Here is a 20755-nt window from a genome sequence, read left to right as displayed (position 1 = left end):
GATTAATACAGTGATTGATGGTGGGTGAAAGAGAAAAATGAAGTGATAAGAGCAGGTGCCAGAGGTCAGTGGCTGCTCATTGGAATCATCTGGGGGAGATTTAAAAAGTACTGATGCATAGATGCACAGATTCCAGATCAATGAAATTAGAATCTCTGCCAGTGGGTCCTGGATTTGGGCCAGTTTTAAAGTTCCTCAGGTGATTCTCGTGATCAGCCAAGGCTGAAAACCCCTAAGGTCTGTGGAAATATTTTATCAGTACTCCAAGTATATTGCTAGGTTGTGCTCCAGTGGTGTCCAGCTTCTTGGGTCCCTCAGCTGCAACCTTTGATCTCCTAGTCTGGAAGGGACATGTGTAACTCGATTTGTGGTGAACTATAGTAGCTTTTTGCTCTTGTTTTTAAAAAAAAAATGTCATTTAAAGCAACAACTGAATGTAATCTCTTGTACTTCATGGCTGGAGTGGAAAACACCTACAAGAATATTTTTATGGTGAGAAAGCCAAGGTGCCCTGAGCAGAGCCTAGATGGGCAGAAGTGAGTCACAGAGCCCAAATGCTATGCTTCTAATACAATGAGGAAATCATAGAACACTGAGTTTCTCTCATGGGCCTGGAGAAAGGTGATAGGTGGCTCAGGAAAGAAAGCCAAGGGGAAGATGTAGAAAGAGTCTATAGATGTAGATCTCAGCCTGGTTGCGTATTATAATCACTTGGGGAGCTTAAATCATTACTGATGCCCAGACATTCTCAAAGATTCTGCTGCTATAGATATAGGGGTATAGTGTGAGTGTGTGTGTGTGTGTGTGTGTGTGTGTGTGTGAGATGCAGCAGGGTTGTTAATCAGAGATTTACAGAGAAAGGGGGGAGCCTGGTAACTTACTCCTCATAGAAACAAAAGCTACTATGTGCCAGCCACCGGGATGCCCGCTTTGCATAGATTATCTCATTTAATCCTCAGGGACATCTCAGGAGGGAGGCACCTTGGTAGCTCCATTTCAGACATGGAATGAGACCTAGGGAGGGTCACAAGGTTCCATAACCAGTGAGTGGTGGAGCCAGGATGTCAGGTGAGTCTGCGCTCATATCCACTGTCCTATACTGCTTCAGCCGGAGCAGGGTCTAAAGAGAACGTCCTTGGGGAGAAATTCCCTGTGGTAGGGGTCATGTCCAGTCAACCTTAGGTTGTTTGCTGTGCTGTGCTGTCAATCCTTTCCCTTTACCACCAAGCCTTCAGTGAAGCCTGCCCCACAAGAGCTGGGGTGGGTGGCGCTTTGGGGGAAGGACCAGGGGGGTGAGGTTAGCATGCGGTAGAGAGATATGGGGATGAGGACAGCACTAGTGGCTGAGAGCAATGCCCAGGTACCAAGCTGACCGGCTTGCTGATGGAATTTCATAGAAAAGCAGCTACAGGGACTTCCCTGGCGGTCCAGTGGCTGGGACTTCCCCTTCCAATGCCCAGGGTGCAGGTTTGATCCCTGGTTGGGGAGCTAAGATCCCACATGCCTCGGGGGCCAAAAAACAAAAACGTAAAATAGAAGCAATAGTGTAACAAATTCAATAAAGACTTTAAAAATGGTCCACATCAAAAAAAATCTAAAAAAAAAAAAAAAAAAAGAAAAGCAGCTACAATGGGAGAGCCTATTCTTGGGAAAATGTAGAGCAATAGGGGTACCTAAAGTCAGGGAAGCTGGTGGACTTTGCCCTGTACCTTGACTGAGGGACTCAAGTCATTCTACTTGGCTTCTAAAGGAAAAGGAGATGCACCGGTACAGAGACTTAGGGCTCTCTGGTTTACATTACTACACATAATCATTCATGGCACAGAGCTAAGCTCTTCCAAATTTCACTGTTTACTCCTTTTTCACCCTGGTTTTTTATTTGGCTGAGAACCAACATTTTTTTTCTTTCCTTTTTAAAAAAATTGAAGTATAGTTGATTTATAATGTATTAGTTTCAAGGAATTATATATATATATATAGTATAATATATATTATATATATATATATCCTTTTTCAGATTTTTCCATTATAGGTTATTACAAGATATTGAGAACCGATATTTTCTTAAACCTCTTCATTTCCATCACCAGCATTTCTTTCGGGGCCATTTTTACCCAAGAAACATAGAAACAAAACATAGTTTTTGTTTTGTTTAATCATTTCACAACAGTTAATGAGTAGGCAGTAATGAACAGAGAACAAAAAAGCTGTGCTGAGATGAATATGCTGGGGGATTGAAGAGGCTCACCCACCAGCTAGGTAACTTGCCTTACCACTTCCTTGCCTCCAGCTTTGAAGGACACGAGCCAACTTCATATCTCAGCCACAATGCCAGATGTCATTGAACTTCAAGGTGTCTTGTGAACAGTGAAAAACAGAAATGTTAACTGCTTTTACCTTTAGAAGTACCACTCTTTACATTACAGCTTCAAATGTTTGCATCTACTGTTCCTACTTTAAAGTCCCTGGTGAAGCAGCCTAAATGAAAGAATATGAACTTACAAATATGTCCAAGGAATTTAGAAGTTAACTATGCAGTTTTTACTTGGGACTTTAAATGGAGGCGACTTGATTTGACATGGCCTCAAATTCTGTTCCTCTTATTTAGGTGGTAAGAGAACTGGGGACATGAGAACATTATTATTAAGTTTAAGCAGATAACACATATATATAGAATCTAAAAAAAAAAAAAAAGGGGTTCTGATGAACCTAGGGGCAGGACAGGAATAAAGATGCAGACGTAGAGAATGGACTTGAGGACATGGGGAGTGGGAAGGGTAAGTTGGGACGAAGTGAGAGAGTGGCATGGACATATATACACTACCAAATGTAAAATAGATAGCTACTGGGAAGCAGCTGCATAGCACAGGGAGATCAGCTTGGTGTTTTGTGACCACCTAGAGGGGTGGGATAGGGAGGGTGGGAGGGAGACACAAGAGGGAGGGCATATGGGGCTATATGTACACATATAGCTGATTCACTTTGCTATACAGCAGAAACTAACACAGCACTGTAAAGCAATTATACTCCAATAAAGATGTTAAAAAAATGTAACTACAAATAAAAGTAAATAATTCTAAATACATTTCTGTGATTGCATTAAAAAAAAAAAGTTTAAGCAGAAACTTACCACATGAGATGAGAATAGAAGACGAGGGGGTCCAAAGAAATACACGTGGAGGTTACGTGCTATCAGCCCTCACAGTCTTGAGAATCCAAAGGGACTTAAAATACAAGTCCTATGGGCACATACATTCAATTAACAAGGCAGTTTTCTGTGAAAATTGAGTTTGGGCAATATCTCAGATGAATAAACTTTACACATTCTTTATGCCTGGAACTCCCTAGATTGAAAAAGAGAGAGCCCAAGAGCAGATACCAATGTATTCATATTGAATCTCTTCCAGTAAGACTTCTGCATTCCATTTTCTACCAGTGAGTATCTCCGTCTGTCCTGCCTGTCATCCACCAAAGTGAGCAAACACTGACACCTCAGAATGTGTAGGTGGCAGAAGTAAGTAGGGTCACTGTCACTCGGAGTGATGTTCACAGTTTTAATCATAACATATATTTTCAGGCAGATAATTTTGGTTGAGACAGAGGAAATATATGATACCTAACAGCCTGAGTTGTGAAGCCAGATTACCAGGTTCGAATCCCAGCTCTACCACTTGGTAGCTGTGTGACTTTGGGCCAAGTTACTTCATCCTATACCTCAGTTTCCTCATCTATAAAATGCGGATAATATTTCCTACCTCATAGGGTGTGGTGAATATTAAATGAGTTAACACATCGGAAGTGCTTATAACAATGACTGGTATATGTTAAGTGCTCAATAAATATTAGCTCTTACCCCACCCCTGCCCCTGCCTTACACAGGTTTTTTTTTTTAAATAAATTTATTTATTTTATTTATTTATTTTTGGCTGTGTTGGGTCTTCGTTGCTGCGCGTGGGCTTTCTCTAGTGGCGAGCAGGGGCTACCCTTCGTTGTGGTGCGCGGGCTTCTCATTGCGGTGGCTTCTCTTGTTGCGGAGCACGGGCTCTAGGTGCGTGGGCTTCAGTAGTTGCGGCACGCGGGCTCAGTAGCTGTGGCTCGCGAGCTCTAGAGCGCAGGCTCAGCAGTTGTGGCGCATGGGCTTAGTTGCTCTGAGGCATGTGGGATCTTCCTGGACCAGGGCTCGAACCCGTGTCCCCTGCACTGGCAGGCGGATTCTTAACCACTGCGCTGCCAGGGAAGCCCCAGGGGTTTTTTTTAACTGGCAGTGTGGAGTTTGTACATCTGACTACTTTCCCGCACATGGGCATGTACTTACTTCTTGCAGCCAGTCAAGGTAACCCCACTTCCCTGGCTAGTGACTGCTTTGGAACAAGCAGATGGCACAATTTTGTCTAATGACATACAATTTCCTGGGGTGGTGGTGTCAGGGAAGGTTTCTTCCCAAAAGACGTGCATTGGAAGAAAATTTTCCTTCCTTCTTTTAATAATGCTGTTTCTGCATGTACACCTGCCTATAACAGCATACCCATCTTGGTACTGTGAAGGGAGCTGGAAGAAAGATGGAAACAATCATGATATGGTTGAATTAAAGAATTAACCAACCCCCAAATTCCTCCCTCTGGACTTAATATATGAAATAATAAATTTTCCATTATGAGTATGGTTTTCTGTTATCATACTTGAAAACACCCTGATTGATATTTCTTGAGTACCTAGTATGTTTGAGATATTTTATTAGAAACACAAAGAGCAAAACCCTAAACCTGACCTCGACAAGTTTTCCAGCTACTTGAGGGAGATGAGCCATTGAAAGAAAACTAATAATACCAAGCAGTAAATATTAAGTGCTTGGCCTGAGAAAGCAACACAGGTGGTCATATATTAGGAGAGGGCTCAAAGATGGACATAGATGGACAGATGGGAGAGGGAACATTCCCGGTAGTATAAACAAAATGTTGGGTAGAGTTAGGGATTGTATTAGTTTGCCAGTGCCGCCATAACGAAATACTAAAAACTGGGTGGCTTAAACAGCAGAAAATTATTTCTCACAGTTCTGGAGGGTAGAAGTCCAGGATCAAAGCGTCAGCAGGGCTGATTTCATTCCGAGTCCTCTCTCCTTTGTTCGCAGATGGCTGCCTTTTTGCTGTGTTCCTTATGGTCTTTTGTCTGTTCACGTGCAACCCCAGTATCCCTTTGTATGTGCAAAGTTTTTCATGTAAGGACACCAGTCAGACTGCATTTGGACCTACTTTAACTGCCTTATTTTAATAGTCTCTTTAAAGGCCCTATCTCTAAATACAGTCACATTCTGAGGTACTGAGGGTTAGGACCTCAACATATGAATTTTGAGAGGGCACAATTTCAGTCTATAAAAGGGATGAAGAAGGAGCTTAAGAGTGAGTAAAAGGTTAGAGATGGCTGGAGATGAAGCTGGAAGGTTACGTCAGGACCAGAGAGCTAGGGGCCTCAAATGTTGGGCCTAGATTTTACTCTCGCAGTAGCAGCAGGGAAGTAAAACAGACCCTTAGGAAGAATAATTTGCTGGAGTGTGCTGCAGGTTTTTATAAGGCAAAGAACAGGGGTGAGAGAAACGGGATAGGGTTGCACATAGTCTAGTCCTGATAAAGGACTGAGCTCAGGAGGGGAATTCGAAGTGACTGACTGAAAGAGAAATGGAGGACGAAAGGACAAGCTGTATGCTTGGACATTCCCAGCAATCAGGCCAGGGGAGGCTTATGCTGTAAATTCAAGTCTTAAAAGGAAGTGTTGTGAGTCCTGGGACATTGGGGTTCCAGCTTTCTAATATTTAGGAGTACCTGTCTGAAAGGGAATAGACTTCCTTGTTGGGTATGGAGTATCCTGGAGATATTCAGGAACTTAGTTTTATAGAAAGGATACAAATATCAGAGAAGATTGCATTATTAGATATTCTTGGAAGTCCCTCGTATGGCTTAGGGTCCAGAAGCTTGTTTCATTTAGAACACAGAATAGGCAAAACATCTAGCCAATACCCCAAATCACCCAATCATCTCACAGGGAAGATCTGAGGTAAGGTAGCTCTCCGGACCCCAACCCTGCTTGAAGTAGACCCTTTTGTTTAGTTTGGGCAATACTCAACATGCCTCCACTAGGTGTGAAGTCAGTTGCCAGTTGGTATACTTAATGTTAAATGGGCTTGGAAAACTAAGTTTAAGAATTTGATCACTAAAATGAAAACTCAGAATTGCAGAATTTCTTATGCTATAAACTTAGAATGTATGACTTTTGTAAATTGTAATCACTAAACAAAATTCTTGCTTTTAAGTTATTTTTTTAAAAATATTTTTAAATTACAAAAGAAATATGTGCGTGGCTTTTTTTTCAAGTTGAAAGTAAAGTGTAATATATCCTTCCAACTTCCCCAGTCCAACTCCCTTAGGGACAGGCACTGCAATTTTATTTGTAGCATTCCAGACCTTTTACTTGACATCTCCCACACCACACACATACTTATACATACAAATACACATTTCATAGCTTATAAAGTAGATATACCATGCATAATATAAAAATATGTATATTTATATGGCTATATATATTATACATGCATTCAAAGGCATATAATTTTCTTTAAACTTTTTATTTTATATTGGAGTATAGCCGATTGACAATGTTGTGATAGTTTCAGGTGCACAGCAAAGGGACTCAGCCGTACATATACATGTATCCATTCTCCCCCAAACTTCCCTCCCACAGAGGCAGAAAGGCATATAATTTTTATTTAACACAACCAGGATTTGTACTAAATACTGTCTAACAATTTGCATTTTTCAGTTACTTATATAATATATAATAAGTACATTGTATACTTATATATATTGTATATATTTCCCATGTTAGTACATATATTCCCAAATGGCCCATGTTTTAAATATCTCCTTAAGTAATGAAAGCCAAATAGACCACCTCAGGTATATTATTCAAAAATTAGAAAAATAGGGTAGTCTAAGAAAATGATAATGGAACAATAAAATTCTTGTCAGTTCTCAAACTTTACAACATGTAGGGTTCACTTTATCCTGAACATTTTCAATGGACTCTCAAAGGAAGAAAAATAAAATGATCTGTCTTTACACTTTTATGAATAGGCAAACATTTTCAGGTGCTATCTTTTCAGATATTTAAAATTTTTATCTGAATACAAAGAATAAACACAGAGTACCAATTTCAAAGTTGCCAAAGGGTGCACGTAGTTAAAAGTCTTCCTTTCCCCTTAGTTCCCCAGTCCCATAATTCTTCTCTCCACAGGCAACTGTTGACAAGTTTCTTGTGTATTCTAAAGATATTTAAGATTCTGTACATTTAAAATAAGAAAATATCAAAAAGCAACACCATATTGCTCCTCCCCATCCCCCCACCAAGTTCTAGCACTTGCTAGGGTAATTTTTATTGCAATTTTGACCTCTCTACCCAAATGAGAGAGAAGGGACAGAATTAGGCCACAGAGTTAAAAAGCGTATTTGGGAGCCTGGGGTAATGACAGATAAGAATAAGATGGCTATCAAAGGATTAAGACAGACCCGTATAAAGACAGTTTATAAAAACTTATAAAGCTCTTTTAAAAAAAATCTTCATGACAATGTAGCAAACGTTAAAGATGAAATATATCCTATTTAAAATAATCAGCCCCCGAATCAACACTCGATTCATTTTTTGTTCTCAGACTTAGCACAGCTACAATTCTATCTACACTAAATTTTGTGAAACTTAAGAAAAACCTCTTTCATAATTTTACATTTTGATTTCAACATAAATCCCAAAGTAAATGGGGGAAGGCAGTGGGACTTTAAGTTCTTTTTTTAAGTAGATTTACTTTACCAGGGACTTTTCAGGACCAATAGTCACTCCTATTTGTATTCTTACTTCCCATAAGGAACAACTGTTATTTATGCAAAGGTAGAAGTGTTGATTTAAAGATTTGTTTAAAGTTTATTTTAGTAAAAAGAAAGCCAGAGAGTCAATATTGTTTATGGCAAAAATGTCTTTATTTTAATTGCAAAAAACTATTAATCTTACTACAACAGTTGAAGAGTTATATTTTTTCTTAAAACAGTAAACACATCTTAAGTAGTAACTCATAAAGTGTGTATTAAATAGGCCCACCAGCCCACACACGACAAAATATGAACACTGGTTAATAATATGAACAAATACCTAATAAATTATTAAGAAAACAAGGCTTTAGAATGTTAGCTCCTCACATTCCACATAGAACTTCCAATGCTCATCCATTATATGGCATGGGAGAAATTCTTGATCGCTGATTAGCAGTATTTCATTTATTTGAAGATAATGTGGGATGCTTTGCATTGACGCTTTGGAAGTTCCTGTTTAAAGAAGAGTCAACAAATTAAAAACTGTCGTTTAAAAAATAAGATTTAAAGATGATACAAACAGATGGAGAGATATACCATGTTCTTAGATTGGAAGAATCAATATTGTGAAAATGACTATACTACCCAAAGCAATCTACAGATTCAATAAATCCCTACCAAATTACCAATGGCATTTTTTTACAGAAGTAGCACAAAAAATCTTAAAGTTTGTACGGAGACACAAAAGACCCCGAATAGCCAAAGCAGTCTTGAGGGAAAAAAAGGGAGCTGGAGGAATCAGGCTCCCCGACTTCAGACTATACTACACAGTTACAGTAATCAAGACAGTATGGTACTGGCACAAAAACAGAAATATAAATCAATGGAACAGGATAGAAAGCCCAGAGACAAACCCATGCACGTATGGTCACCTTATTTTTGATAAAGGAGGCAAGAATATACAATGGCGAAAAGACAGCCTCTTCAATAAGTGGTGCTGGGAAAACTGGACAGCTACATGTAAAAGAATGAAATTAGAACACTCCCTAACACCATACACAAAAATAAACTCAAAATGGAGTAAAGACCTAAATGTAAGGCCAGACACTATAAAACTCTTAGAGGAAAACATAGGCAGAAAACTCTATGACATAAATCACAGCAAGATCCTTTTTGACCCACCTCCTAGAGAAATGGAAATAAAAACAGAAATAAACAAATGGGACCTAATGAAACTTAAAAGCTTTTACACAGCAAAGGAAACCATAAAAAAGACAAAAAGGCAACCCTCAGAACGGGAGAAAATATTTGCAGATGAAGGAACTGACAAAGGATTAATCTCCAAAATTTACAAGCAGCTCATGCAGCTCAATATCAACAAACAACCCAATCCAAAAATGGGCAGAAGACCTAAATAGATATTTCTCCAAAGAAGATATACAGATTGCCAACAAACACATGAAAGGATGTTCAACATCACTTATCATTAGAGAAATGCAAATCAAAACTACAATGAGGTATCACCTCACACCGGTCAGAATGGCCATCATCAAAAAATCTACAAACAATAAATGCTGGAGAGGGTGAGGAGAAAAGGGAACCCTCTTGCACTGTTGGTGGGAATGTAAATTGATACAGCCATTATGAAGAACAGTATGGAGGTTCCTTAAAAAACTAAAGATAGAACTACCATACAACCCAGCAATCCCACTACTGGGCATATACCCTGAGAAAACCATAATTCAAAAAGAGTCATGTACAACAGTGTTCATTGCAGCTCTATTTACAATAGCCAGGACATGGAAGCAACCTAAGTGTCCACTGACAGATGAATGGATAAAGAAGATGTGGCACATATACATATATTGGAATATTACTCAGCCATAAAAAGAAACGAAATTGAGTTATTTGTAGTGAGGTGGATGGACCTAGAGTCTGTCATACAGAGTGAAGTAAGTCAGAAAGAGAAAAACAAATAACGTATGTTAACACATATATAAGGAATCTAAAAAAAAAAAAAAAAAAAAAAAAAAGTTATGAAGAACCTAGAGGCAGGACAGGAATAAAGACGCAGACGTAGAGAACGGACTTGAGGACGTGGGGGGGGGAAGGGTAAGCTGGGAAGAAGTGAGAGAGTGGCATGGACATATATACACTACCAAATGTAAAACAGATAGCTAGTGGGAAGCAGCCGCATAGCGTAGGGAGATCAGCTCGGTGCTTTGTGACCACCTAGAGGGGTGGGATAGGGAGGGTGGGAGGGAGACACAAGAGGGAGGAGATATGGGGATATATTTATATGTATAGCTGATTCACCTTCTTATAAAGCAGAAACTAACACACCACTGTAAAGCAATTATACTCCAATAAAGATGTTAAAAAAAACAAATCAATGAACTTAAAGATACAGATTCAATAGAGATTATCTGCTCTGAGGAGCAGAAAAACAAATAATGAAGAAAAATGATAGAATCTCAGAGTTTTGTGAGAAAAAGGAATCACATAATAAAATTAGAAAACCCAAGTTTGAACAGCTTAAATGTTCATCAAGTGATGAATGATAAACAAAAGTAGTATTCTACTCAAGTCCATAAGCTGCAGGGTAGGCTGGAAGACACAGGGAAAGCCAATGTTGCAGTTCAAGTCTGAAGGTCATCTGCTGAAGAATTCCCTCTTGCTCAGGGGAAGTCAGTCTTTTATTCTACTCAGGCCTTCAACTGAGTGGATGGGTCCCATCCACATGGTGGAGGGCAACCTGCCTTACTCAAAGTCCACTGATTTAAACGTAAATCTTATCCAAAACCACCTCACAGAAACATAAGAATAATGCTTGACCACATTCTGGTCACTGTGGTCAGTCAAGTTACACATCAACAACAATCAGAGCCTCATGGGCCTGTAGAACAAAAACAGGTAATTCAGTATTTGTATTATCAGAGTTCCAGAATAAAGTACAAAGAGAGTGGGACTGAGAGACTATTCAAGGAAATAATGGATAAAACTTCCCTAATTTGGTAAAGGACAAAACCCTACAGACTGAAGAACCTGAGCAAATGAGAAACACGATAAACCAAAGAAATCCATGCCAATACACACTGTAATTAAACTTTAGAGAGGTAAAAACAAACAAAAACAAATCTTAAAAGCAGTCAGAGAGAAACAACACATAATCTAGAGAGGAACTCCACTTGTAAAGACAGTGGATTTCTCATCTGAAACAACAGAGGCCAGAAGGAAGTAGCATTTTATTTTAAATGCTTGCTTATTGTACGTTGAGATATAATTTACATACCACAAGAAAAAAAAAAAAAACTAAAAACAGAACTACCGTATGACCCAGCAGTCCCACTACTGGGCATATACCCTGAGAAAACCATAATTCAAAAAGAGTCATGTACCACAATGTTCACTGCAGCTCTATTTACAATAGCCAGGACATGGAAGCAACTAAGTGTTCATCGACAGATGAATGGATAAAGAAGATGTGACATATATATACAATGGAATATTATTCAGCCATAAAAAGAAATGAAATTGAGTTATTTGTAGTGAGGTGGATGGACCTAGAGTCTGTCATACAGAGTGAAGTAAGTCAGAAAGAGAAAAACAAATAACGTATGTTAACACATATATATGGAATCTAAAAAAAAAAAGGTCATGAGGAACCTAGGGGCAGGTCAGGAATAAAAACGCAGACGTAGAGAATGGACTTGAGGACACGGGGAGGGGGAATGGTAAGCTGGGACGAAGTGAGAGAGTGGCATGGACATATATACACTACCAAATGTAAAATCGATAGCTAGTGGGAAGCAGCCACATAGCACAGGGAGAACAGCTCTGTGCTTTGTGACCACCTAGAGGGGTGGGATAGGGAGGGTGGGAGGGATTTGCAAGAGGGAGGAGATATGGGGATATATGTATATGTATGGCTGAATCACTTTGTTATAAAGTAGAAACAAACACCCCATCGTAGAGCAATTATACTCCAATAAAGATGTTTAAAAAAATAATAAATGAATTTTTTAAAAAAGTAAAAAATAAGATTTAAATTTACTTATTACAAACCCTAGACCCTAGTCAAGTCTATGAGCACATATAACAGGTTTTCTGACCAGGTCATTCTTCACTCACTCCATTTTCTATACCCAAGATAAAGCTGTAAATCAGCACTTCCTATCTTGGAAGAAAGAAGGCTGTTTGCAGTCTAAAACACCAAAGCAAAAAAAGGATAACTGAAGCTTCTGAAGGCAGTTATACAAAGCCCCTCTGTGCCTCAATTTCCAATAAATTGAGAATAAAACAGTTGTAAAGATTAAATGAGATACGGCATGTGAAATGCCTGTCTACTGCCTAATACAGAGCAAACACTCAATAAATAGTAGCTGCTATTATTATAGCAGGTATTTATTACTAAAAAGAGTGTTAGGCTGGAAGATGGATGATCAATTTTCTAGGTCACACAAACTTGGTTGTGATCTCAAGCAAGTTATATGGCTTATCTAGATTTCCATCTCCTCTGAGAGGTGAGAGAGTTGATGATCAGCAGGGTCCCTTTTAGCTCTGCCAGTTTAAGAGCCAATGATGCTAAACTGGCTTCTTTAAGCTCTCCGATAGTCTCAGAGATTCTTTTCTTGGAGATTGGCTATATGAGCTATATGTCATTCAACTAATTGAATCTTATTCCAAGGTTAGCACCAACATGCTATCTGTGTGACCTCAGCCGGGCAGTTTCAGATAGACGTATCGCATAGTCCAAGAGCTTTGTTCATAATTCTAAGCAGTACAAATGTTTACATAGTTACACATCTGCATGGATATCTGGCGCTCCTGATAAAGTACCCATTTATCCTTCTAATGGTGATCCCACCTTAATTTGCCTCTGGAGGACCATCCCTTTCCTCACATTTGGTCCATGTGCTTCTAGTGAAATTGTTCTCAACTGTGTGGCTGAACCACACTGACTCCATTTTGTCAGCTCCATCTTAGGTCTGCAGTCCGACCCCTTCCCTTTCTGCATGACTGTACTTTAGCCTACTCACAAGGAATGCGCCCAAGCCAGCTTTTACCTTTGTCTTCATCTGATATGGAAACCGTAAGAATGCCTTTGCTGACGCAGATAGTTAATAGTTCTCTATCAGCTTACCCTTGTCTTCAACTGATACGAAAACTGGAAGAATGCCTTTTGCTGATGCAGGTAGTTAACAGTCATGAGACCCCTCAGGGAAGGGCAGGGAGGAAAAACAGGGGTTCCTGTCAGTGTGGACCAACCACGCTTCTCCCAAGTAGTCAGATTCTATTTTTAGCTTTGGTCCCTTTAAATCCTCCTTACCCTTTTCAGAGGCAGAGTACGGCTATGAATGCTTCTGGATCCTCTCCTGATCCTTCCTACCCGTGTGTAAGTTACCCACAATAAACTTCACAATTACCCTTTATGGAGTTGCCTGCTTAGTTTTTTGGTCTTAAAGTTCTTGCTCAGTTCAGGGGATATAATTCACTGGCTCTTCCTCCCAACATTAATCTCCTGATTTGTTTAGATCTAGGCCCATCAGTGAACAGGCATTGATTCAGGGTAAGAACACGACCCATTCAGAGTGAAGTTACATGCAATGAGATCTTTTTTTTGCCTTCTGGGAAAGAGTCACATCCAAATTCTTTCGCTCTGGACTTGAATCTGGAAGCATGTAGCTCTGGGATGATGAGAGGAGAGGCTGCTACCATGGAGCTGAGAAATGGAAAGCAAGAAAAACTGGGTGCTCAGTCATGCTCTTTGAACACTGGCTTAAGCCTGAAGAACCTACTCCTGGTCTTTCATGTACATGAGTCAATAAAATTTCTTTTTATGGGGGGTGTAGCTCAGTCTGATTTGGGTTTTAAACTGTTACTTACAACCCAAAGAATTTAAACTGTTTTACACATGGTCCAAATGTAAACAAAATAATTCCCTTATTAGCAGGTTTGTTTTATAGACTATCTGAAGCAAGGTATCTCACAAAAGTTGGGAGTGGAGAGCATTCATCCTTCAGGAAAAGCCCATGGAAATAAGGCTTTAAATATTAATTTAAATTAATTTTGCTAATATTAGCTTAGTTTCATCAGAGCAAGGATGGGCCTGTATGCACAAAAAACCTATTCTCTTTCCAGTGAATGGGCCTTGCCTTAAAAGTCACAGACCCAAACATAGGCACTTGTAAGAGATGGCCAAGAGCACCTGAATAGCTTCATCTTGTTTGTAACCAGAAATTATCACCATAGGGCTCACATAGAGAAGGTCACCAACAAAAGTGCAGAATGATAAGCAGTGGCTCCACAGGAAGCAACCTGCCCATCTTCCCAATTGACATGCTGGAAACAGAGTGGCCCAAACTTGGGTTGCTGAGATGATATAACAAAAGTGTTTGAAAAACAGCATTTTTGGATGGACATTTGTTAACCTATTAACCCATAGAAGTGGAGTTTGGAGTTTTCAATAAAGTAATGCTAATGTTAAACCTTTTTTTCCTTTTGCCTTACCATTCCCATCATTCACCTTTGTCAAATGAGAAAATAACACCTATGTGAAAGTTTTCTGTAAAATTGTAAAGTGTTATTCAATACTGCTTTGCACTCTAAACTAGCTTTGCTTGGAGCTGATCTGGCTCTCTCTCTCCCTTACATGCTGTAATAAATTAAGATAAAGGGACCATTTTAGGCCCACCTTCTTCTTTTTTTTTAGCAGGGCTGACTTTATCACTAAAGTCAGTAGGGTGTGATGGTTTTGATTTATAACTTTCTCAACAGGTTAGCCATGATATATCCACAAAAGTTATTTGGTTGATATTCTGTCTAGTGGCTATTCACATGGCTTCTCTTTCAAAGGAACAGAGGTCATGGCAGCCAAAATCCCACCCCCAGATCCACTCAATTTCACTGTCAGCATAATACACTCCTGAATTTCCTGTAATCTGCAGGACTTTAGGAAAACTGCAAGTGGCTCTGTGGTAACAGAAGGTGCCACTTCCTGGGTAAGCCCATGGACATGAAATTCTGGGAACATACATATCACACCACAAAACTTAGTATTAAGACCATCCCCTAGTTTCTCACAGAATAGCCTCTTTTCCATAATGATCAAACTGGAAGAAACAAAGACCATTCCTTACAAAACACCTGTTCTCATCTCCTTTACCTCTCAACTTCTGCTGCCTTTTCTTTCTCCTCTACCACCTCTTCTGCAACAGGTATCTCTGAACTCCATCTGCCACTGCATTCCCACCCGTTTCATTCCAGCCCATGCTACTAGGATCCGGCACCTTTGGCTGACAACTTCTAGCTTCCAGATTTCTTTGTTGTTATCCACAGTTCCCAATGTATTGGGATGGGGTGGGCAACAAAACAAAAAACACATTCATACAGAAAACTGAGCTAAACAGGGTAATCCTCATATAAGAAAATGTAAGAATACAGCAAACTGATTTCAAATTTATGATCCCAGTTTGAATTGTGTTAAGTAACTATACAATTGCTACGTTATCTTATTACATAATAGTACAAGCTTCAAAATTATTTGAATCATTCCAGGCAAACAACATCCAGGAAAGTTAAAGACAAAGAACTTCACTAACTTTTCTTCCTTTTTTGAAGTTGAGTAAACCTTTTCTCCATGTCTACATATGGAAAGCATACCTGAAAGCATCAATGCCAGTATGTAATATTTTTAAAACTCTTTGCTTTTTCTTTTCATAAAAAATTAAACATACATGCAGTGTACTACAGCTACTTAAAATAAGTAAAAATATATTGTGATTTGTATTATCAATCTTCTGAGAAATAAATAATAACCTGTTACTACAGTAGCTGAGAACACAGTTCTAGAATTGAGATTCCCTTCTGTGGGCCCTAGTCTGGGCTCACTCTGCATGTCTCCTGCTTTCAGGGCTTTTAGAACTGTTTTCAGTGTTTTACTTTTGTATATACTCTAAATTTGGCCCGAAGGTATGGTTTTACTGCAATCCTCTCCCTGCCCCAACTCCCCTGCTGCCCAGGTAACCAACGATAACAACCCAGGGTATATCATATCCTTCTATAGTTTGTTTCTGTGCTCTAATAGTCATAGCACACATTTGTCCATCACTTTTCAATACTTTAATCCTTGCACAACCATGTGAGACAAGAAAGGGAAAGAATCCAAGTAGTTAGGAAACTGAGATTTAGATTTTATTTTTTGATTTAATAATTCATTTATAGTACTCAATATACTCACTGTTACTTAATAGGAACTTAATAGGTTGCACAAAATACAGGCACTTAAATATAAAAGAACACTGAACTAAAGTTTCCTCACCAATGCAGTCTATACTCTTACTACAATACTTACTACTCCCACCAAGCTTTGGGCCAGTTAGCACAGGAACAAATAAAGGGACTGCAGGAAGCACACACTTAAAAGACCTGCTTCCAAATTGGAAGCTCCCAAACACTGGAGTTTTGCTTCCACTCTAGCCCTCACAGTCATGTTGGAGGTAGGTAGCTAAGAGGGAATGAAGCAGCAAGATTCAGATACTGGATGTAAAACGTTTAAATTTAATATACTTTATAGGAAATGATTTTACTTTGGGTCCATTAGTAAATTGTTACTGTTCCATGGAAAGATCTTAGAAAAACTAAGCTGTTGCGATCTGCAGCAATATGAACTGACAGGTACGGCACTGTAATACCAGGAGCAAACACACACATAGTCTTAAGCAGTCTGACAATATCTACTATTCATTTTTCCCAGTCCTGACTGTGGGGAGGATTAAGTGTACTAGTGCTCGGAAGTTCAGTTCTGCTTAAGGGGCCAGACACCTGTGGCTCTGGAGCCTCAAAGAAACAAAGAGGAATAGGAGGATTTAAAAAAGAAGTTCTATCACTGAAAGAATTTTTGTGAATGAGGTAAAGAGAAATTAGAACCCTGAGAGATAGTAACTTAATCTGTTATTTGGTCAAATAATTACCATCTTCTTTGCAATGATAACTAAGGACATCTACTTGTAGCTTTGTGACAAAGAATTTTTCCATCAGAACTGTGAAAACCACCAATTCACCCCATTAGCAGGTAGGAGCCCTTCTCCCTTTAATTTTCACTTTTACTTGGGGTAGATTCCCTAGGCAAAGTCAGTGCCCTCTGAGATCTATAAATAAAATTTCTCAACAGTAGCACATTTAGCAGCCCAGTACAACTAGGAAGATAGCAATTTAATCGGACATTTGTCTTTTCTTGTTGTCCCTAAGCCCCAACAGGAAATGCACAGCTAAGGAACCATTCTGCTTATGGACAAGGTAGGGAGAAATAAATCTCCCTTAAGTAATATCGCCAGACTTTAGATATTCTGCACAAGTCTGCTTAAACTGAATTGATAGATTCATTAGTAGGCAAAAGAATGGGCTCATGCAACTATTCATGTTATCTAGTGGCCAAAACTGGCACTCCAAAATGACATACTAGTTAGGTTAAAAATAATTTAACTTTTACTGTTCTTTTTCCTGTTTTTTTTTTTTAAACTAATGACAGTGTTTTTTTTTTTTTTAATTTATTTATTATTTATTTATTATTATTACTTTTTGGCTGTGTTGGGTCTTTGTTTCTGTGCGAGGGCTTTCTCTAGTTGCGGCAAGCGGGGGCCACTCTTCATCGCGATGCGTGGGCCTCTCACTATCGCGGCCTCTCTTGTTGCGGAGCACAGGCTCCAGACGTGCAGGCTCAGTAGTTGTGGCTCACGGGCCTAGTTGCTCCGTGACATGTGGGATCTCCCCAGACCAGGGCTCGAACCCGTGTCCCCTGCATTGGCAGGCAGATTCTCAACCACTGTGCCACCAGGGAAGCCCATTTTTCCTGTTTTTTGGGGGGTTTTTTACAGTAAAAGAGAACCTTTAATGTATGTCATGAAAACGTCTTTTATACCAGATTTCAAAGACCATTGAAAAATGCAATAAATAATGTGAGATAAAATAATTTTTAGACAAAGTAGAGAGGGTTTATGAATGAAGAAAATTCTAAAGGATATAACACAGGAAGGAAACTTGTCCTGGATGGAAAGTTTGAGAAGTGAAATAGAACAGAGAGCAAATAAAGTAGTAAATATGTAGATAAATCCAAATGAACACTGACACTTAAAAACAATACACAATACAAATACTATATATGATAATACACAATTATGTAAGGCTGATGAATTTTTTTTTAAACATCTTTATTGGAGCATAATTGCTTTACAATGGTGTTAGTTTCTGCTGTATAACAAAGTGAATCAGTTATACATATACATATACATATATCCCCATATCTCCTCCCTCTTGCATCACCCTCCCACCCTCCCTATCCCACCCCTCTAGGTGGACACAAAGCACGGAGCTGATCTCCCTGTGTTATGCAGCTGCTTCCCACTAACTATCTATTTTACATTTGGTAGTGTATATATGTCCATGCCACTCTCTCACTTCGTCCCAGCTTACCCTTCCCCCTCCCCGTGTCCTCAAGTCCATTCTCTACGTCTGCGTCTTTATTCCTGTCCTGCCCTTAGGTTCTTTGGAAACATTTTTTTTTTTTTTTTTTTAGATTCCATACATATGTGTTAGCACACGGTATTTGTTTTTCTCTTTCTGACTTACTTTACTCTGTATGACAGTCTCCAGGTCCATCCACCTCACTACAAATAACTCAATTTCGTTTCTTTTTATTTTCCTCTGTTTTTGAAAAAAATTCCCTTAATATATCAAAAGCAGAAATAATCAGATTCATTATTTTCACTGATGGTTCAATTCTGACACATCCCTAACCCATTTTACTTCTCTGGTTCTCAGTTTCATCATCTGTAAAACAGGTCCAAGACTAGCTGATCTATTAGGTTCACTTACAACTTGAAAATTATTGAACTCAGACTTCCAGAACTTGTGCTTACAAACTAAGCATTCTACACTTCATTACGATTATGGAATGAAACATCACTTGCTCTAGTTATAAATGAAAATTAACATACTTATGTACACATTCTCATCCTGAATCAGAAATATAATTCCAATCAAAGGCAAAATGATTAAGAATAATTTTAATGAACTGTAAAAATACATCTGCTCTAGTTATGATGGGGAAAAATTCTACTATGGCTATTTAAATACAAAGTTCAGGGACTTCCCTGGTGGCGCAGTGGTTAAGAATCCACCTGCCAATGCAGGGGACACGGGTTCAAGCCCTGGTCCGGGAAGATCCCACATGCCACGGAGCAACTAAGCCCGTGCACCACAACTACTGAGCCTGTGCTCTAGAGCCCACGAGCCTCAACTACTGAGCCCGCGCACCACAACTACTGAAGCCTGCGTGCCTAGAGCCCATGCTCCGCAGCAAGAGAAGCCACTGCAATAGAAGCCCGCGCACCGCAATGAAGAGTAGCCCCCGCTCACCGCAACTAGAGAAAGCCTATGCACAGCAACGAAGACCCAGTGCAGCCAAAGAAAAAAAAAAAAAGTTCAGTGTCTTCTGATAAATGAAGGATCCCAAAGGATAAATATGGTGATAGAGTACTACATGATTGGATATCTAAAACTAAATTAATAATTTGGCACAGATTTACATTGATAATATCAAAAGCCATCTGTGGGGCTTCCCTGGTGGTGCAGTGGTTGAGAATCTGCCTGTCAATGCAGGGGACACGGGTTCGAGCCCTGGTGTGGGAAGGTCCCACATGCCACGGAGCAACTAGGCCCGTGAGCCACAACTACTGAGCCTGCGCGTCTGGAGCCTGTGCTCTGCAACAAGAGAGGCCGCGATAGCGAGAGGCCCGTGCACCGCGATGAAGAGTGGCCCCCGCTTGCCGCAACTAGAGAAAGCCCTCACACAGAAACGAAGACCCAACACAGCCAAAAATAAATTAAAAAAAAAAAAAAAAAAAAGCTATCTGTGAAAACTGTACTGGAATCAAGAAATAGACTTATTATATTTAGAAGTTTAAAACTATTTAGGCCCTCATTGTTCAGGGGAAAATTGAAATTAATAGGTGGTTCTTTAAGCTGAATTGGATTTGATTTTATATGTAAAGTGTTCAGGTTTTCTGTGTCTCTGTCGTACAGACGTGAACCTTGGAGTTCTACTAAAAAGAAGCTCCTAAATGTCCTAATGTATGTAAAATAATCTGGCAGGGGGTCTGGCACATGGCAAATGCTCAACAGGTAATTTGTTTTCTTCTCTTTCCTCCCCTATCAGTAGATATAAAATACCAGGATGAAAAAAAATACGATTAAAATAATGAAAAAGGATCAGGAGTTTAAACAGGAGCTGAAATAAACACCCTCTGCTCTGTTATCAGGCACCCATCTTCCTTGGCTGTTTAAGAAGTTCTTAACCACATAAAACAGAAGCACCTGTGAATGTTTGTGTTCTATTACATATACTTTTACAGAGAAATGAAGCACAATAACAGCACTGAAATGAAGAAAACTCTTTCTTTAAAGTCATTTATTCACAACAGATCGTAAGTAGGTCAAAGACCGTTTTCATTAAAAACAAAAAAAGTCTATTTTTTTCCTGAAAAAGCATGTTCTATTTTCAAATGAACAAGTGATGTTAGATCTTCCTGAGAGAAAATTATAAATTAAATAATCAGTGTGCATTAAATGATAGCCTGGGAAAAGAAAGGCCTCAGGAGATACTCTTTTTTTGTTTGTTTGTTTTGCTTAGATGAATACATTCAGCTTCATGTGTTTTGAGTGTCTTGGTACTATGGTGACAGGGGACATAAACATATAAAACTGGCTTTCCAGGAAAATAATGAAATGTGATCTATATTAACAGAATGTTTTTCTAAAGAACTTTGTGAAAAATATGTCAATATGTTTATACATAATGTTCACATTATGTAATAGAAGTTTTGGAAATGTTCATTTTTCCCATT

At 39.1% G+C, this 20755-nt stretch overlaps 1 protein-coding gene across 1 annotated transcript in view; it reads right to left on the bottom strand.

Moving 5' to 3' along the window:
• Positions 1 to 1998: 1998 nt before the first annotated feature.
• Positions 1999 to 20755, bottom strand: part of ANKRD31 (ankyrin repeat domain 31) — a gene marked incomplete at its 5' end in the record, with an annotated part of 139336 nt that continues 120579 nt past the window's right edge. Inside the window, one exon of the mRNA XM_082457050.1 lies at positions 1999 to 8366. Coding sequence (XP_082313176.1) covers positions 8221 to 8366 — 146 coding nt within the window. The 3' untranslated portion in view covers positions 1999 to 8220. The remainder of the gene's footprint in view (positions 8367 to 20755) is intronic.

This window comes from Balaenoptera physalus (assembly GCF_965194825.1).
Source record: "Balaenoptera physalus genome assembly, chromosome: 3".
NCBI lineage: Eukaryota > Metazoa > Chordata > Mammalia > Artiodactyla > Balaenopteridae > Balaenoptera > Balaenoptera physalus.
This window is presented reverse-complemented; position numbering and strand designations above follow the sequence as displayed.